Source organism: Setaria viridis, chromosome 1 (assembly GCF_005286985.2).
Source record: "Setaria viridis chromosome 1, Setaria_viridis_v4.0, whole genome shotgun sequence".
NCBI lineage: Eukaryota > Viridiplantae > Streptophyta > Magnoliopsida > Poales > Poaceae > Setaria > Setaria viridis.
In genome coordinates this window covers 1,511,456-1,530,169 of record NC_048263.2, presented here as the reverse complement: position 1 = coordinate 1,530,169, position 18,714 = coordinate 1,511,456, and the positions used below count along the sequence as shown (strand labels likewise).

Here is an 18,714-nt window from a genome sequence, read left to right as displayed (position 1 = left end):
AATATGAAAACGGACAGAAGCTAGAGATGTAGTTCTGTCTGCTAGATTAATCTAGTTAAGGCCCGATTCGTGCCTTAACCGCTGATCAAGTGATAACCATCTGATCACTTACTGGGTATGGGACCAGTAAAGCCCAGTAGATTAGTAAATTCTATGACCAGGAATGCTTCGTACCCGCGCTTGACGTGCTGGAGATTGGCAGGGGTGTAGCGTGAAACTTACATGGAGATCAGGCCAGACGTGGGGTCCCATGTGGGGGTGCATCCCTGGGTCCGGGTAGTTGTATTCCTAATCATTGACTTTACTAATCGAGAGGTTGTTAGTACGACCTGGACAATCGTATAATGCTGGTGATCGGGGTGCTCTCCTGCAGGATGTAAATTGATCCGGATCGCCGCAATTCTCGGTCATGAATGCACTTGATCACTGTTGAGCATCGTAGTATAAACTCATATGATATAAAATCTCCTGTTGCCAAGTACTGTATGATTTAACAGCTATGATTGTTTTACTTCTGTTATCATCTAGAATGGTTAGGTAATGACTTAACTAAAATAAAAGATAAAACCAAGGCCTCACTCGTAGTAAGCTTTTTCGGCAAAATTGTGTCAACCAAGCACACCCAAAGGCTGACATGCATTCCAAAGAAAAACTATTATATTGGTTAGTCGGGTAAGACTTGCTGAGTACCCCGTACTCAGGGTTTTTTTCCCTTGTGGTTATCTTTCAGAAGCTCCACCGGAAGCTACCAAGGAGGAGACCCCGAAGACCTAGAGTATTGACCTGAGTCTCACAATACTCTAGAAAACAGTTTATCGACGCATCTTCTCCTGAACTATTTATGTTTAATCTTAGAGCTTGTCTAACACTGCATCACTAAGTTTACCTCGACTTATGTCTTGTAATAACTCGTACCTCTTAATTATGTATGTAAAAAAAAATTGTAATATTTGTTGATATTATCCCATCGCGGATATTATCCTGATGCATGGTTATGAGACACGCCGTGGATCCTTCGAGGAGTCCGAGGGACACTCGACGGACTACCGGACTTATGCTGTTTTAGGTGCGTTTCGGATAATTGCCGTTCTGGCGGCGATTAGGCGCACTTAAACCAGCTTAAGTTGGGCGGTTCCGCCACAGCTGGTATCAGAGCCGTAGGTTGGGATAATCAACAAATATTACCTTTTAAATGCTGAGACTCTATTTTAAAAATAATAAAAACAAGAGTCGTAGGTGGCAGTAGTATTAACTGATTGATTGTTTTGCAGATGCTAACTGTTTGCTGCGTGTCGCTAGTATTCGGTAGTTTATTATTTAGGGAGAAATTACGATGCCACCAATTTTTCTACGAGTGTGTATATGAGTCTGAAAGTACGTAGGAATCATTGCATCATAATTGCATTGCATGTTTAAAACTTTTGGATTTGGTGAGTGCCGCTAGACCTGACCTCGTTTCTTTTATAGAGATGTTCGAAGAAGGTTACACGGATAGGGATGGGTGGACTCGTGGTCGTTATCTGGACAAACCGGGGTTCGTGCAGTTACTCTGGAAGACACTACAAGAGTTGGGTTTTCATAGTCCCCCAGAGTATTATTGGAGAAAGGAAGATACTGGCCATAAGCAATATTGCACGGTGTATGTGCATATCCCAGATGATGATACCCGATCTAACTGGCGTTTGGAGGAAGTAATGGAATCGGGTTTTGAATTCAATGATACTATAGAAAGGGCAGCCATGACAGCTCTTACTGAGCTGTGTGAGAATCATAAAGTGGAAATAGGGTCGAGCTCTGCTCGATTCTATCCAATTAAGCATCAAAATGACGGGATATGGAAGCGGAGGATTAAAGCCTTGAAGAATACATCTCGTGTGGAGCACGATGTGTTGGTGGCTGCTGCTTCTGATTACATGACCGCTATGTACAACTTACATCAAGCTTGTATCCGGGAGTATTATAATCAGAGGCAGAAGAACGAAGGTACTAGAATGGAAGCGATGGGTGCCCGGTATGACAAGGAAATGTATAAGAAGGCGGCAATGGCAAGGGAACATGAGATGGAAAAGGCAATGCGAGAGCAGTCCAGGCGGATTGAAGATTATGAAGAGAAACTTCGGGCAATGCAAGGGTTCATCGAAGCAAGTCGAAGCATGGCGGATAGGGCAAGAGAAGAAGCTGAATCCAATGTCCATAGGCTGGAGGCGGAAAGATTTCAGTAGCTAGACGAGATTTTATCACTTCGTCTAGCTCTGGAAGAAATGCAAGCTCAAGCACCTGCGTAAAATATTGTCAATGTTCCACCACCTCCCCCACCAGAAGAGCCTCAACCACAGAACCCGGAGGAAGCAGATCAACTAGTGCCTGTGATAGAAATGGAGGAAGATCCAGTGCCACCGGCAGAACCTGAAATAGATTTATATGCTCACGAGAATCTGGAAGGCTTTGATGTGGACATGGAAGATGATCAGGGCGAAGTCCCTGCGGGCAATCAACAGTTTGCATGGGCCAATGCCAATGCCGATGGACTAGATCCTCAGGGCTATGGTCCCATGCAGCAGTGGGGAGAAGAAGAACAGGAAGGCGAAGAAGAAGAGGAGCCAGAAGAGATGGAAGGAAATTCTGGAATTAGCACCTCTGACACTTCTCGCACTTGGAGTGACTACGGACCGGAGTCCGGAAGCGAAAATTCTATTAATCAAGCTCCACCTGTTGCTCCCCCAGGGCAAACTCTAATGACCGTGGACCAAGACGTCCTGCAAGAAGCCATGGCACGACTGGGATTAAATGCCGAAGAACTGGGCATTTTCCCTTATGACGGTTGAAATGGACTTGGTTGGAAAGTGTTCTAATATATTCTTGTAAGATATGGGTGATGGACAAGTGGCACTAAGGGGTTTTGTAAATATTAACTCCTAGGCATGTAATATAAATAAGTATGTACATAAGTACAGTTTGTGTGTGAGCATGCTGTGATGTGTGATATGTTAGTATGCCGAAAGTTGTTGATAAAAATGCACCGTAGATATTAATATCTTGTTACTCTTGGCAGTATGACGGATCCCAGAGAACCCCGAGCTTCAGGTTCCGGAGGACAGGAAGAGGATTTACCCAGAGCACCTACATTGGCTGACGCGATAGCCAGTTTGATGAATTCCGGGGCAGAGCAAGCCCGATTACTTCAGATGATAGTGCAGAACACCGGCAACGGTGGACGTAGGAGGGATCCGGAGCAGGGGGTGTCCTACACCCAATTTCTGGAAACACGTCCCCCAGTCTTCTTAAAAGCTGAGCATCCCTTGGAGGCTAACGAGTGGCTTCAGGCCATGGAGCAAAAATTTCGAGTAATTCCCCAATGTACTCCCGTTCAGAAGGCCGAATTTGCGGGGCTTCAGCTTCAAGGTCCCGCAGCAACTTGGTGGACCAGTTATCTGGCCAGGCAGCCAGTGGGAAGGGAAGTCACATGGGAAGATTTTAAGGAAGCCTTTCGGACGCAGTTTATACCGGAAGGTGTCATGAGAATGAAGTTGGAACAGTTCTTGGGACTGCAACAAGGAACTCGCAGTATTCTGGCATATACCAATGAGTTCGATCACTTAGCTCAATATGCTCCCGAGCATGTTAATACTGAAACAAGAAAGAGGGATTGTTATCTCCGAGGACTTAATACAAGAATGCAGGAAAAGTTATCCACCTGCACGTTCGCTGATTACAGTTCCGCGGTAAGTACAGCCATTACCGCAGAAGAAAAGATGAAAGCATTGGATGAAACATTGAAGAAAGAAGAAGCATTAAAGAGGAAGGCTGTTCCTTCTGGAAATTTTGGAAATGCTCCTCAGAGGATGAGGATGGTATATAGAGGTCCTCCCCGACCCATGTATCGTCCTTCATTCCAGCAACGGCCTTTCCAGTCCTGGAATGCCAGAGCTCCCAGTGCTGCCCCTCGTCCTGGAACTGCACCACCTTTCGGGTTTCGTAACCCTACTCCTTCAGGAACCACACAGGTTTGTTTCAACTGTGGGAAGCCAGGACATTTCGCCCGAGACTGTCGTTTTCCCAAAATTGGGGGAAACGCGAACTTAAAGGCTCAGACCTCGGGCCAAGGCATTGGACAAAAGTTTGTCCGTCGCAAGTTTGTCAACACCAGGACAGGACAGGCTCACTATATGACTGTAGAAGAAATTCCAGAAGGGGAGCCAATCCTAGCAGGTATGTACCCTGTTAACAACTATCCTGCTATGGTTTTGTTTGATTCCGGTGCATCGCATACTTTTATAAGTAAAAAGTTTGTTACCCAACATCAACTAGAAGTTCATACCTTAGATGTTAAATATGCTATTCAAGCTACTGGTGCCACACAGAATACCAATCAAGTAGCTCGCAATGTGATTTTAAACCTAGAAGGAAATAGAGTGGGAGCTTATCCTTTAATTCTGGAAGATCAAGGAATAGATGTTATTTTGGGAGTAAATTGGATGAAAGCACATGAAGTACAAATTAATGTGGTTACACGGGTCGTTAGCCTGAAGGATGACCAAGGTTACTTTTTCGAACTCCAATTACCCGTTCAACCTTGTTTGGGCCAAATGGTCAAAAAGACTAGAGCAGTGACTCTAGAATCTATTCCTGTTGTTAATGAGTTCCTAGATGTATTTCCAGAAGAATTGCCTGGGCTACCGCCTGACAGAGCGGTAGAATTCACTATTGAGCTAGAACCCGGCACCGCTCCTATTTCTAGAAGACCGTATCGAATGCCACCTAAAGAGCTAGCAGAATTAAAAACACAACTCCAAGAATTGTTGGATAAGGGTTTTGTCCGGCCTAGTACTTCACCATGGGGCTGTCCAGCCCTATTTGTTAAAAAGAAGGATGGTACCTTAAGGCTATGTGTGGATTACCGTCCCTTGAATGCGGTAACCATCAAAAACAAGTATCCGCTGCCACGGATTGACTTGTTGTTCGACCAGTTGTCCGGAGCTAAGGTCTTTTCAAAAATCGACCTTCGGTCAGGGTACCACCAGATTAAGATAAAACCCGAAGACATACCAAAAACAGCTTTTTCAACCCGATATGGACTATATGAGTATTTGGTTATGTCTTTCGGATTGACAAATGCCCCAGCGCATTTTATGTATCTCATGAATTCAGTATTCATGCCAGAACTGGATAAATTTGTGGTTGTCTTTATAGATGATATCCTTGTCTTTTCTAAAAATGAAGAGGAACATGCGCAACACTTGCGCATTGTTCTAAATAGACTCCGGGAACACCAGTTATATGCCAAATTTAGTAAATGTGAATTTTGGCTAAAGAAAGTTCCATTCCTTGGGCACATACTATCCGAAAAAGGAATTGAAGTAGATCCCGGAAAAGTCAAGGATATACTGGATTGGAAATCACCAACTTCTGTTCATGAAGTAAGGAGTTTCTTGGGAATGGCTGGCTATTACCGTAGATTCATTCCCAATTTCTCTAAGGTTTCTAAGCCAATCACTGAGTTATTAAAGAAGGACATGAAATTTGAATGGAAACCTGAGTGTGAAGAATCATTCCAAGTCTTGAAGAAATTATTGACTACAGCCCCAGTGATAGCTCAACCTGACATAGAAAAACCCTTTGATGTATACTGCGATGCCTCAGGAACAGGCATCGGGTGTGTTCTAATGCAAGAAGGCAGGGTTATTGCTTATGCTTCTCGTCAGTTGAAGCGTCATGAAGAGCATTACCCTACTCATGACTTAGAGCTTGCTGCCGTAGTGCATGCACTAAAGATATGGCGACACTATCTTTTAGGTAGTGAATGTCGTATCTTTACCGACCACAAGAGCTTGAAGTATATCTTCACTCAGATGGACTTAAACATGAGACAACGGCGGTGGCTAGAACTGATTAAAGACTATAAACTAGAGATTCATTACCATCCTGGTAAAGCTAACGTGGTGGCCGACGCCTTGAGCAGAAAGGCCCAATGCCATTGCACTACCATCCAGTCTAGCCTAAAGACCCTGTGTGAAGAAATAGGAGAATTAAGTTTGGAAATAGTAAAACAAGGTACCCTCCAGAATGTTATGATTCAAGATACCCTAAAAGAAAGAATCATAGCAGCCCAAAAAGAAGACCCATGGGTTAAAGCACTTTATCAGCGAAAGGCCGAAGGAAAGATTCCTGAACTTAATCAAGAAGAAGACGGAGGACTATATTTCAGGAACAGGATAGTAGTTCCGGAAGATGAGAACCTGAGAAGATTAATCCTAAAAGAAGCACATTCATCCAAGTTCTCCATTCATCCCGGAACCAATAAAATGTACCAAGATTTAAAACAAAGATTTTGGTGGGCCAAAATGAAACCAGAAATTGCAAGATATGTGTCAGAATGTGACACTTGCCAAAGAGTTAAACCCATATTACAGAAGTCAGCAGGTTTGTTACAACCCTCAGAAATTCCTATCTGGAAATGGGAAGATATTTCTATGGATTTCATAGTAGGATTACCTACTACTTCAAAGGGGTATGATTCCATCTGGGTTATTGTCGACCGCCTTACTAAGTCAGCTCACTTTATTCCAGTTAAGACTACTTACCACGTGTCGACATATGCCAAACTCTATATAGCCCGGATTGTATCCTTGCACGGAGTGCCAAAAACCATTATCTCCGATCGAGGTTCCCAGTTTGTCTCTAGATTCTAGGAACAATTACAAAAAGACATGGGTACTACCCTTATTAGAAGTTCTGCTTATCATCCGCAAACTGGAGGACAGATAGAGAGGGTCAATCAGATTTTAGAAGACATGTTAAGAGCATGTGTCCTTACCTTCTCTAAGCTTTGGGATGAATGTTTACCCCTAGCCGAGTTCTCCTATAACAATAGCTATCAAGCTAGCATTAAAATGGCACCTTTCGAAGCCTTGTATGGTCGAAGATGCCGAACTCCTCTAAATTGGTCAGGAGTAGGAGAAAGGACACACCTGGGATCGGACCTGGTTATGGAAACCGAGGAGAAGATCCAGAAAATTCGCAAGCACTTAGAAGTAGCTCAGTCCCGGCAAAAGAGTTATTCAGATAAAAGAAGACGGTCCTTGGAATTTTATGCCGGAGATTTTGTATACTTAAAAGTATCCCCAATGAAAGGCGTACAGCGCTTTGGAGTAAAAGGTAAGCTAGCCCCAAGATATATTGGTCCCTATGAAATTCTGGAACAAAAAGGTCCCGTGGCATATAAGCTATCATTGCCAGACCAACTTGCTCCTATACATGATGTATTTCATGTATCCCAGCTTAAGAAGTGCCTAAGAATCCCAGAAGAAATTTTAGAGGATCCAGAAATTGAGCTCGAACCGGATCTAACATATGAAGAAAAACCTATTAAAATTCTGGATCAAAAGACGCGCGATACCCGAACTCGGAGTATCACATTTTATAAAGTGCAATGGAAAAATCATACTCCGGACGAAGCTACTTGGGAAAAAGCAGAAGACCTAGAGTCTAAATATCCAGAGTTATTTGAAACCGTCAGGGACAGATGACCAAAGACCACCACCCCACTATCCTTGTACAGAAAAAGAAAGAGTAAATGATCTGACGCAGTTTCCTTTCCATTCCAAAAACCGAGAATTTAACCCCGGGAATCTCGGGACGAGATTCTGTTAAGGGGGAGAGGCTGTAATAGTTGCCATTTGCAATATCAAAGTAACTATGGGAAGTTGGAAATAAATCCAAAAGAAAAAGAAAAACAATTGGCAAAAAGATCAAATTCGGCCAAATTTTGACCGAAATTTGAATTTCAAATTTGAAATTCAGCAAAATTTGTCGAATATGTGGAATACAAGTGTAAGAGTATTTAGAATTAAGGGATCAAAAAGTTGGAACCAGATTAGTGCTAATTATCACAAAAGAATTAGAGAAAGAAAAAGAAAAAGAAGAATTGCTGTTTACTGTTCACCGTCCGAAAACAGCAATTCAGAAAAACAGCCATAGAGTCTGTTTTCAAAATTCATTTCTGGAGAATTTTTCAACTAACTGCACCATGACAACTATACCATATTGAAGTGTGAACTTTGGACTACAAGATTTGGGTGTTGTTGGCCAGGATCAGTAACAGGAAGGGAGTCAAATTCCAGCTCAAAGTCAGCACAAAATCACAAGTTCACTGAAACTCTGAATTTTTCTAAGTCTGAACAGCAGCAAGGCAACGACTTGGGGCTCGAATTCAGAGCTATTTAGATCAAAAGAGATACTTGTTCATGAGCAAAATGGAACACTGGGACATAGTAGAACATGTTTGGGTAGAAGTTGGATTGGAAAAACAAGCTTTAGGCCACTGAATTGGATTGACAATGGAGATCGACACCACTGTCGATACTGACAGACTGAATCTCTGATTCAGTCAATTTCAGAACCCTTCGAGCAACATTTCAAAAATTCCAGTGATTCGGTGTTTATCTCAAGCCGACGCCAAAATAAAAGATGGCGGTCTTGAGTTTATCTTCAAGTTCTGTTAAAGCACGAGAGGCCGTCGGATTGAGGATCAACCATTAGTCGCTTCTAAAGATCACGGGCGCCAGGAGAACGGTGACAGAGCTCCAGACGTGTCGCCGCCGCCGTCGTCGGTCGACCGCCAGGACAACTAGCTAGGCCACCTCCTCACCACGCAAGCCTACGGGTAGGCCACGGTGTCGTCCATGCGAGGGGTGAATCGCTTGAATAGTTACTGTTCCCGCGCCACCGTTTCACTGCCATCCCTTTTTACCGCCGCCCGCTCCTCTCTGTCAAGCTTCACCGCCAAGCAAAATTCCGCCGCCACAACTCGTCTCCCGTCGATTCCTCTCGCCCACTCCTCCACAGACACCCCAGCTACACCCCGAGCCAGTCGTTGTCCCACATCCTTGCCAGGATAGCCGTGCTCGCCGCCGCTTCTGTCCGCCGCCGTCGCGCCGTCTGCTCACGGTGAGAACCACCTTGCGCTGCCTTTCTTCCTTCTTGAGCAGTCGTAGTCAAGTCCTTAGGGTCTGAGGATGGGGTAGAAGCAGTCGGTTGAGTCGGTTAAGCTGTTGTCGCGAGTAACCGCGGCCGGCCGAGGGAGTCGCCGCCTGTCGCCGTGGAGGGGATGGCTCCGGCCATCTCATGGGGAGCTGTTGCCGCGCACGAGGTCGTGTAGGTCTAGGGTTGGTGTCGCGACCTAGTCCCGCCGTCGGAAGGACGCCGGCCGGCGAGCCGCGCCGCCCCCTGTCGCGGACGCGTTTTGGCAGGAGGTAGAAGAAGCGCTGTGCGCTCGGGCCCGCGTGTCAGAGAGAAGAGGGGGAGAAGGAGCAGGCCGAGGCGGTGCAGTCGGTTGCTGGGCCGCGACGCGTTGGAGGCCCAAGAGCAGCGCGCGTGCGATTCGGCCGAAAGAGAAAAGAGGCCGGTGTGGTTCTTGGGCTGACGTCGCGGAGGCCCAGGAAGTCACGCGCACGAGCGACGCAGGCCGACGTCGCGAAATAAAGGAAGAAAAAGGAAAAGGGCCGTGGGCCGGCGTTGGGCTGCCAAAGGAGAAAGAAAAGGAAAGCGGCCCGTGGGGGCCCGTCAGGGGGAAGAGGAGAACCGGCGGGTAGAAATAAATAGGAAGGTGGGGTCCGCGCCGTGGGGTCCAGTGGTTCGCGAGAGAGGGTAGAGCGTGGGTGAGTAAGAAAAGTTTTTCCGGGGGAAATTCGGGAAAAGTTAGATTTCCTTAGCAAAATAATTCGTTTAAATTCGTTTTATACCATTTTAATCACAGAAATTTGTAGGAGTGTCCAAAATTAGTGAAACCAATTTTGTTAGGCTTATTTTATTTTCCTTTATGCATTAAAAGTTTTACACCCTAGGAAAATAATAAAAATTTGGGTATTTATTTAATGCCTTCCTTTTAAGGTAATTAAATAAATACTTAATATTTATAAAATGTATAAAAATATGAATAATACTTTATCAATCACAAATAATTCTTAACCCATAGGAAATTAGATTTTCAAGTTAGAAATTATTTACCACCTTTTCTAAAAATTAAAGGAAAAGTTATAGGAAGGGTTAATTAAGAAAAATAAAAACATAGGTTAATCTTTTTAGATTTTGTGTGTTGACTTACAACTTTATCATGATAAGTCGTATAGTCCTTGTTGGCTTGCAACTTTATCATGAAGGAAAGTTGTATAGTCTGTTATTTAAAAAGTTTGCATTCTAACCCCTGCATATATTGTGCCGTAGATCCAGAAGCACCAGAAGAAGATTACTGGGAATTTTCAGAAGGACCCTTGGAGTCCGACGAAGTATTTGAATTTGTTCCCTGTGAAGCAAATCCGTCGGCTCCTACTAATCTTTTTAACGATCAAGGCAAGCCCCGGTGCATTTATACCTATCTATTTTGGAATCGTTATTTCATGTGACTAGTTATAGGTTATTTGTTTATCGCATGCACTAAGTCTAGGAGTTGAATGAAACCTATTCTTGTGTATGATCATGCCTTGATTTAAAGACATCTTTGCCACTTGTTCAAATCTTAGAAACTACCCAAGTCTAGAAATGCTTACTTGCTTACATGATTGGTTTACCAACCTTAAGGAAAACTCTTAAGTCATACATGTTGCTTATGAAGGATAGTTTGGAATATGAAAACGGACAGAAGCTAGAGATGTAGTTCTGTCTGCTAGATTAATCTGGTTAAGGCCCGATTCGTGTCTTAACCGCTGATCAAGTGATAACCATTTGATCACTTACTGGGTATGGGACCAGTAAAGCCCAGTAGATTAGTAAATTCTATGACCAGGAATGCTTCGTACCCGCGCTTGACGTGCTGGAGATTGGCAGGGGTGTAGCCTGAAACTCACATGGAGATCAGGCCAGACGTGGGGTCCCATGTGGGGGTGCATCCCTGGGTCCGGGTAGTTGTATTCCTAATCATTGACTTTACTAATCGAGAGGTTGTTAGTACGACCTGGACAGTCGTATAATGCTGGTGATCGGGGTGCTCTCCTGCAGGATGTAAATTGATCCGGATCGCCGCAATTCTCGGTCATGAATGCACTTGATCACTGTTGAGCATCGTAGTATAAACTCATATGATATAAAATCTCCTGTTGCCAAGTACTGTATGATTTAACAGCTATGATTATTTTACTTCTGTTATCATCTAGAATGGTTAGGTAATGACTTAACTAAAATAAAAGATAAAACCAAGGCCTCACTCGTAGTAAGCTTTTTCGGCAAAATTGTGTCAACCAAGCACACTCAAAGGCTGACATGCATTCCAAAGAAAAACTATTATATTGGTTAGTCGGGTAAGACTTGCTGAGTACCCCGTACTAAGGGTTTTTTTCCCTTGTGGTTATCTTTCAGAAGCTCCACCGGAAGCTACCAAGGAGGAGACCCCGAAGACCTAGAGTATTGACCTAAGTCTCACAATACTCTAGAAAACAGTTTATCGACGCATCTTCTCCTGAACTATTTATGTTTAATCTTAGAGCTTGTCTAACACTGCATCACTAAGTTTACCTCGACTTATGTCTTGTAATAACTCGTACCTCTTAATTATGTATGTAAAAAAAATTGTAATATTTGTTGATATTATCCCATCGCGGATATTATCCTGATGCATGGTTATGAGACACGCCGTGGATCCTTCGAGGAGTCCGAGGGACACTCGACGGACTACCGGACTTATGCTGTTTTAGGTGCGTTTCGGATAATTGCCGTTCTGGCGGCGATTAGGTGCACTTAAACCAGCTTAAGTTGGGCGGTTCCGCCACACCTGTGTTGGCAGAGTACCCACTCAGTAAATTAGCTCATCGTCATCGATGTCAAAGTAACTGGTTCAAGCAATTTACTTGGCTAGAATATTCACCTCATACAAATTGTGCTTTCTGTCTACCATATTTTTTATTTTCCAAAAAGCCAATTAAGAAAGTTGGATCAAATATATTCATAGTAAAGGGGTTTCGGAACTGGAAGAAAGTTAATTGCGGAAATGAATGTTCTTTTCTAAAACAAATGAGAGATACCGGCTCTACCCATAATTATTCAGTTTGATGTTTTAATAATATTAAGAACACAATGGCTCAAATTGACAATATGATTGTTAAGCAAAATGAGATAATGGTTGCAAAAGGAAGACGAAGGCTTGCGACTACTATTGATTGCATTAGGTAATAAGATCAATTTCTAATGTCTTTCGGCAGTATTTAAATTTAACTTGCTTTCTTTATGTACTTATAGGTGGTTGACATTCCAAGGTTGTCCCTTTAGAGGCTATGATGAATCACCAGGTTCCTTAAACAGGGGTAATTTTCTTGAAATGCTCAAGCTTTTAGCTTCCTATAACAAGGAGGTTAATGAGGTTGTGTTGGAAAATGCTCCCAAAAATGCAAAATACACTTCACCTGATGTCCAAAAGGAAATTCTAAGCATATTTGCTTGAAAAGTGCAAAAATCAATTAGAGAAGATATTGGCAATAGCAAATTTTACATAATGGTTGATGAAGCTTGAGATGAGTCCAAAAAAGAGAAAATGGTGATAGTCCTCCGATGTGTCAACAAGGAAGGCCTTATAAAGGAGTGTTTCCTTGATCTGATCCATGTTAGTGATACTACAACTTTGAAACTTAAAGAGTCAATTTGTGTTGTCCTCTCAGCTAATGGCCTAAGCACACAAGATATAAGAGGTCAAGGTTACAATGGGCTAGTAACATGAGAGGGGAGTGGAACGGATTGAAAGCTCTAATTCTCAATGAGTGCCCATATGCATATTATATTCATTGCATGGCTCATCAGCTTCAATTGGCCCTTGTAGCAGCATCAAGGGAGGTACATGAGGTACACAATTTTTTCCAGCATGCAAATTTCATCATAAATGCTGTTAGTGCTTCTCCTAAGTGCAATGATGAGTTGCTAGCAAAACAAGCAGAGGAAATTGCCCATGAAATTGAATTGGGAGAGCTTGACACAGGGCGAGGGGCAAATCAGATTTTCTCCCTACAAAGGCCAGGGGACACTAGATGGAGTTCCCACTATAGGTCTATTCTAAGCTTAAAGAAGATGTTTGGTGCCACAGTTTCAGTCCTACGTAGCATTGCTAATGATCGTTCAGTTTCGAAGTATTCTCGGGAAGATGCCAGTGGTACCTTACGAATCATTGTCACATTTGATTTTGTGTTTATTCTACTCCTAATAGAAAATATTATGAAGATCATTGATGTGTTGTGCCAGACACTCCAAAAGAAGAGCATTGTTGATATCTTAAATGCAGTGGATTCTGTTTCTACCACAAAAGTGTTGCTTGGTGAGTTGCGAAATAATGGCTGGGAACCTCTTCTTGAGGAGGTCAAATTGTTTTGTGGAAAGCATGAGATTGATATTCCGGATCTAAGTAAGAAGTATATTTTTCCCCAAATTATTTGAGTATGAAAGCTACATCATATTTATTCTTTTGTAAAATTGTACTTGTTCATCAATCAATCCATATCTTCCCATATGTTGATGTGACTAAATCTCAAAATAAGAATGACAACACCACAGCCTTTCACCATTACAAAGTAGATGTGTTTAATGTTGCAATTGATCAACAACTAGCAGAGTTAGAAGATCGATTCAGTTCTCAAGCGACAGAGCTTTTATCCCTTTGTGCTTCTTTGGATCCTAGGCTGGACACATTCAACATAGACAATATATGCACTCTGGTGGAAAAATATTATCCTGCTGATTTCTCAAGTCAAGAAAGAGCTCAATTGGAGTGTTAGCTGCCACATTTTTAAATTGATGTATGCAACCATCTAGAACTAAAGGAATTATCAACATTTGCTAATCTAACAAGTGGACTATTTAAAACAGGTAAATATTCATCTTATCCTATGGTGGACAAGTTATTAAGATTAGTATTAACTCTTCCAATATCAACTGCAACCACCGAAAGATGCTTTTCAGCTATGAAACTTGCGAAGACACGTCTCAGATGTACAATGGGAGATGGATTTCTGCGAGATTGTTTGGTAATTTATATCGAGAAGGAATTGGTTACACCAATTAGTACTGATGATATTATTATAACGTACGATTCTTACTGCTAGTTGAAGAGCTAAATTTAAGTTGATAAATATGTAATTTTATTTTGGTCAAGACTTGTGAAATATGCTATTATTATATGTGACTAAAACCAGCTCACATGGCTATCAATTCTACTTTGCTTTATCCATTGCCCCCCGTACCTCAAATCCTAGCTCCGCCCCTGATCCATAGGACCCATACCCATCCTCACCCTAAAGCAAATGCAATCCTTTCTCTAAGCGACATGACTTTTACTCGTCCAAACAGTTTTACCATACTTCTCTCATCTGCTACCCAACTTCATCTAAGCTCTCACCATGTTTGTTTTGCCCCATCCTTTGGTCAACCAAGATCAGCAAAACGAGCATGGAGGAGTTTCCACAGCCTGACCCCCAGCCTCTTTGTAGCAACAGCCACCATGAATTGATGCTGCACCACCCTTCCTTTTCACCTTCATTGTCAATTTGTAGCAAGAAATTGCCACAACAAGTATGCAAGAGTTTCTACAACCTGCTCGCTTCATCAAGTCACAGGCATCGCCCTCTTCGGCTTTGGGGCCTCGGCATCTGCTCCTCCTGTGCACCTCTCCATCCTCTCTATGACCTCAATGTTGTCAAGGACGGCCTCAACCTTGATAAGAGTGCGAGCACCTCACCATCACCGTTGTTGTCCTTGTCGTTTACCCCCACCGTGATAGAGTTGGCTGTGTGGAGGTACATCAATGAGCGTGGTGACGTGGGTTGACTCTAGGTTTAGGATGTTGCAATTGTGTTTTGTGATGTTACAATAGTTGATTTGTGATGTTGCATTGAGTTATTTGGTCATGGCTATTTTCACTCAATGTTGCAAGTTGTATTTTTTGATGTTGCAATATGTATTTTTGGATGTTCTAGACCGTTGTTGCATGAAACATGATGCAATGTTGCCGTTGGAATTTCTATCCTAGAGTCAGATGGTAGAGAGAAGGGTAAAGATGTATATTTACCGCATGTTTTGGATGTGGCAAATATTATTTTCATTGTTGCTGATAATATTTTCTCATGTTGCAAATGCATCTTTTTCGTGTCGGAATGAACTAAACAAAAGCGCTCGATCGCTAGGAGCGCTGTTATAATCTATACCTAATATTAAAGAGAGGATGTTTCTTTCAACCGTCAACCGTCGTGGATATTTTGTAAAAAAACCCCTCAAGTTTTTGGTAATCAACCCGCAGTCCAAATGCTGAAGAGAGGGGGGATCGGGCGGAAAAAGAAGAGAAGGGAGGGGGTTAAAGGGGAAAAAGCTTCTCTTTCTTCGGAACAGAGAGGCAAATGAGGGAGATTGGGCGCGGGCGGCCGGCAGCATTGGTGGTGCGGCGGTCGCCGTCCTAGGCTCGGCCGCGGCCGTGGAGAATGGGAGGAGGGTGAGGCTGCGAGGCTTGGGCGAGGGGAGCGTGCCGCCGCCACCGGCGAGGCTGGGCCGCCTCGGCGTCTGCTCCAGGGGCCACATCATGCACGCCGCCATCATCCGCGATGCGGGGTTGGAGGCCACAGCAGCTGCCCCACCCGCTGAAGATCCGCGGCGGCAGCGATAGGCTGCCCGCCGCGCGGGAGAGGGGCCGGAGGGCACGAGGCCACAACCGCCGGAGGGGCTCGGAGGAGATTGAGAAGCTTGCCCACCGACGATAGAAGGGACGACACCAAGACCGTAGGAGGAGGGCAGCGGACGCCACGAGATCTGCTCACCGACGGCAGCAATGGCCGTCACGCATGAGGAGGCCGCGTCGTGGTCGGAAGAGGTGGTGTGGCGGGTCTATGGCGTCAATGTGCCGCTCCAGGTCCACCTCTATGACGCCTGCGAAAAAAAACTACTCAGGCGAAGGGGAAAAAGCCTCGCGGTCCTAGACCGGTGCCACCGACAGCACTGGCAGCCCCCGCGCCATCTCGCCGGCCGCCTTGAGGAACTGCGCCGCGCCCTGCCCATCGAACAAGGTGCTGAGAGGCGATGATGTTCAGCCTTGCCTCTGTTGAAGACGTCGTTCAGCACGGCAGCGCAGCGGCCCCTTTGAGATCTGCTGTGAGGGCGCCTACGGGAGGCACGCGTGCTTCTCAACTCACCCACCGGCGGCAAGTCTCTCTTCCTCCTCTGCTCCGCTTCCAGCGCGCGTCCCTGGCCATTCCTCCATTGCCAGGTGCACCTTGCTCTCCCTTTCTTCTCTCTCTCAATTGTTTGTCAGCTCTTGGATAAAAGAAGTTGCTCTCTCTTGGTAATCGTTGCTTTTCGTTTGCTCATTAAAATTACTGCTACGTGATAATGGATGGATCAATAGATAAATCAATTACTGCAGCAATCGTATCAATCTCTTTTCCCTGCTGTCGTACTGTAGTCTGCTATGCTCTGAATGTTTCCAACCCTTTTGCTTGCTCTGAATATTCCCAACCTTTCTACTGTTCGTTGACACCAGCTTTTCCTTTTTCTTATGTACCTGATGTACCAATATTATGTTCCATGATTCCTATGCATAATTTGTTCTACGACCATGTGAATGGATCTAGACAGAATGATGAAGGCATATACAAAATGGAGATCAGTATTGCTTTCTTTTCTTCATGGAAGTGGCTTAATGTTGTCCTATGAAACCATATGGTCGTCAGCTATCGGATTTGTCATCTACTCACTACCGCTTTTCACTCGGTTTGTGTTTTTTTGCAGAGAAATTAGCCATTAAGAAGGATCACTGAAGGTAGCAGCAGAAATGCAGATGATATTTCCTAGCACAAGGCAAAATGAATCAAAGAAAAACATGAAAAAAAAACTTCACTTCTGTGCCTCACGCAACAAAAACTAATTCAAACCAACCGTCAAATTTGGTTGATTTTAATAATGAACAACATATTAAAAGTGAGAGAGCCTTGGCATTAACCAAATTATTATTTGGTTGATTTTTTAGCCCAACCTCATTTGATGCGTGCATATTTGGTGACGTATGCTATGTGTTTTGGGACCCGTAATGATTTTTTTCCTTTCGTGCCACGCATTGGCACTGTATAATTAAAAAACAAATTACTACCGCTCAGGGACTCAGGGGCACATTTCCTTTAATACCCAAAACCCCGACCGCGTCACGATCCACACAACACGCAGTCACACACCCCAACTAGCCCTGGCCTGGTCCGCGAAGATCATGCCGGGCTGAGCCGGCATCGTCTCTCCGGGCTGCGCACAAACAACTCCGATGTCCACGACGACCTCTCGCGGCCGTTCGAGCGCCAGGGTCACGCTGCGCCGGCAAACCGGGCACGTCGCGTGCGTGCTCAGCCACACGTCGATGCACTCCGTTTGGAACACGTGCCCGCACGCCGGCAGCCGCCGCACCGTCTCCCCCTTCTCCACCTCGCCCAGGCACACCGCGCAGTCCGCAGCGCTGCCACCACAGTGCTCGTAGCTCTCAACCCGGGTCATCACCGGCTGCCCTGGGTGTCGGAGGTCGTGCGACAGCACCGCCCCCGACGTCGTCGTCGTTTCATCGCCGCTTCCGGCGGACACCGATGCCGCGGAGAGCCAGCGCGGCCAGGGCGGGCGCTTGAGCTCGGCGTAGAAGCGGCAGCAGAGGGTGAGGCTGACGGCGGCGAAGAAGACGGCGAACACGGCGAAGAAGGCGGCGCCGCCCGTGTGCGGGCGCTTGGCGAGGTGGAGGACGGCCACCGGCAGGGTGATGAGCCCGGTGCCGAACATCGCGTGCGCTACGGCGAAGTCGCGGCTCCACCTGTAGCAGGTGTCAGCGGGCTCGACCGACATCGCCGCTCGCTCCGGGTTGACGTCCGTACAGGCGACCTCAGGCGAAAATGAGAACTTCAGTAATCAACTCCGTCGCCGTACAATGGCCGTATTTAGCCTTGCACGGAACGAAGCGTATGAGAGTTATCTAAGGCGCGCCCGATAAACTATACGTCGACGAGCTGTTTGAACGGAATGAAACCTTGCACCAAGGTGAGATGCGGCGTGCAGTACTGGGAGTGATGCAATACAAACGTTGAGCCGGTGTGTGTTTAATTTGTTGCATTTCTTTTTAATGTGGACGTCAATTTCGTAAATGCTTTTTTCTAATAAGGTTCGAACTTGGAACGATATGGAAACTATGGAAACTCCATCCTGAGCTCAGCAGCAAGAAGAGTAGTGTATACTACGAGAGAAGCACAAAGTTCAACCCGGTTCAAATGTAGAACATGTAGATTCTGGCAATGCAGCCCCACTCCAATAATAGAACGCGTGGATTTTGTCAAAACAGGCGGGTGAGGGGCTCTTATCAATCAGTACCAATTTCCATTATCTAAAAAAAAATCAAATAGTACCAATGAATTGAACTTTCTGTAGAATAGGCAAAAGGATGTTAAGTTCGAAATTTTGTCTTGGCAGCCAATAAGATATGGATTTCTACCGTTGTAAAATTTATAAATGAATTGAATTTTATGGGAGTTTCTGAAAAAGTAAGAAAATTACAAAGCAGACTGACTAAACTCCGGAAATGGCCTTCGCCTCGCTTCTTGACAACTGAACATAGCAGACTGACTAAAGTGAATTTGAATATAAAACTTCCGGATTATGATGAGTAGGAATGCAAGTCCCACTTATTTTGGGTCGGTTAATCCAAACTCACTAAAAAATAACTAAGATGATGTAGAGAAA

At 44.6% G+C, this 18,714-nt stretch overlaps 1 protein-coding gene across 1 annotated transcript; it reads right to left on the bottom strand.

Moving 5' to 3' along the window:
- Positions 1-16,871: 16,871 nt before the first annotated feature.
- On the bottom strand, positions 16,872-18,006 carry LOC117841418 (RING-H2 finger protein ATL34). Its single transcript, XM_034721776.2, has one exon. The coding sequence runs from the start codon at positions 17,824-17,826 to the stop codon at positions 17,173-17,175; it is 654 nt and encodes a 217-aa protein (XP_034577667.1). The 5' UTR covers positions 17,827-18,006; the 3' UTR covers positions 16,872-17,172.
- Between the last annotated feature and the right edge of the window lie 708 nt (positions 18,007-18,714).

What these genes read in the sequence shown, in the direction of transcription:
- LOC117841418 (XM_034721776.2), bottom strand. Translation starts at nt 17,826, where the DNA reads ATGTCGGTCGAGCCCGCTGACACCTGCTACAGGTGGAGCCGCGACTTC.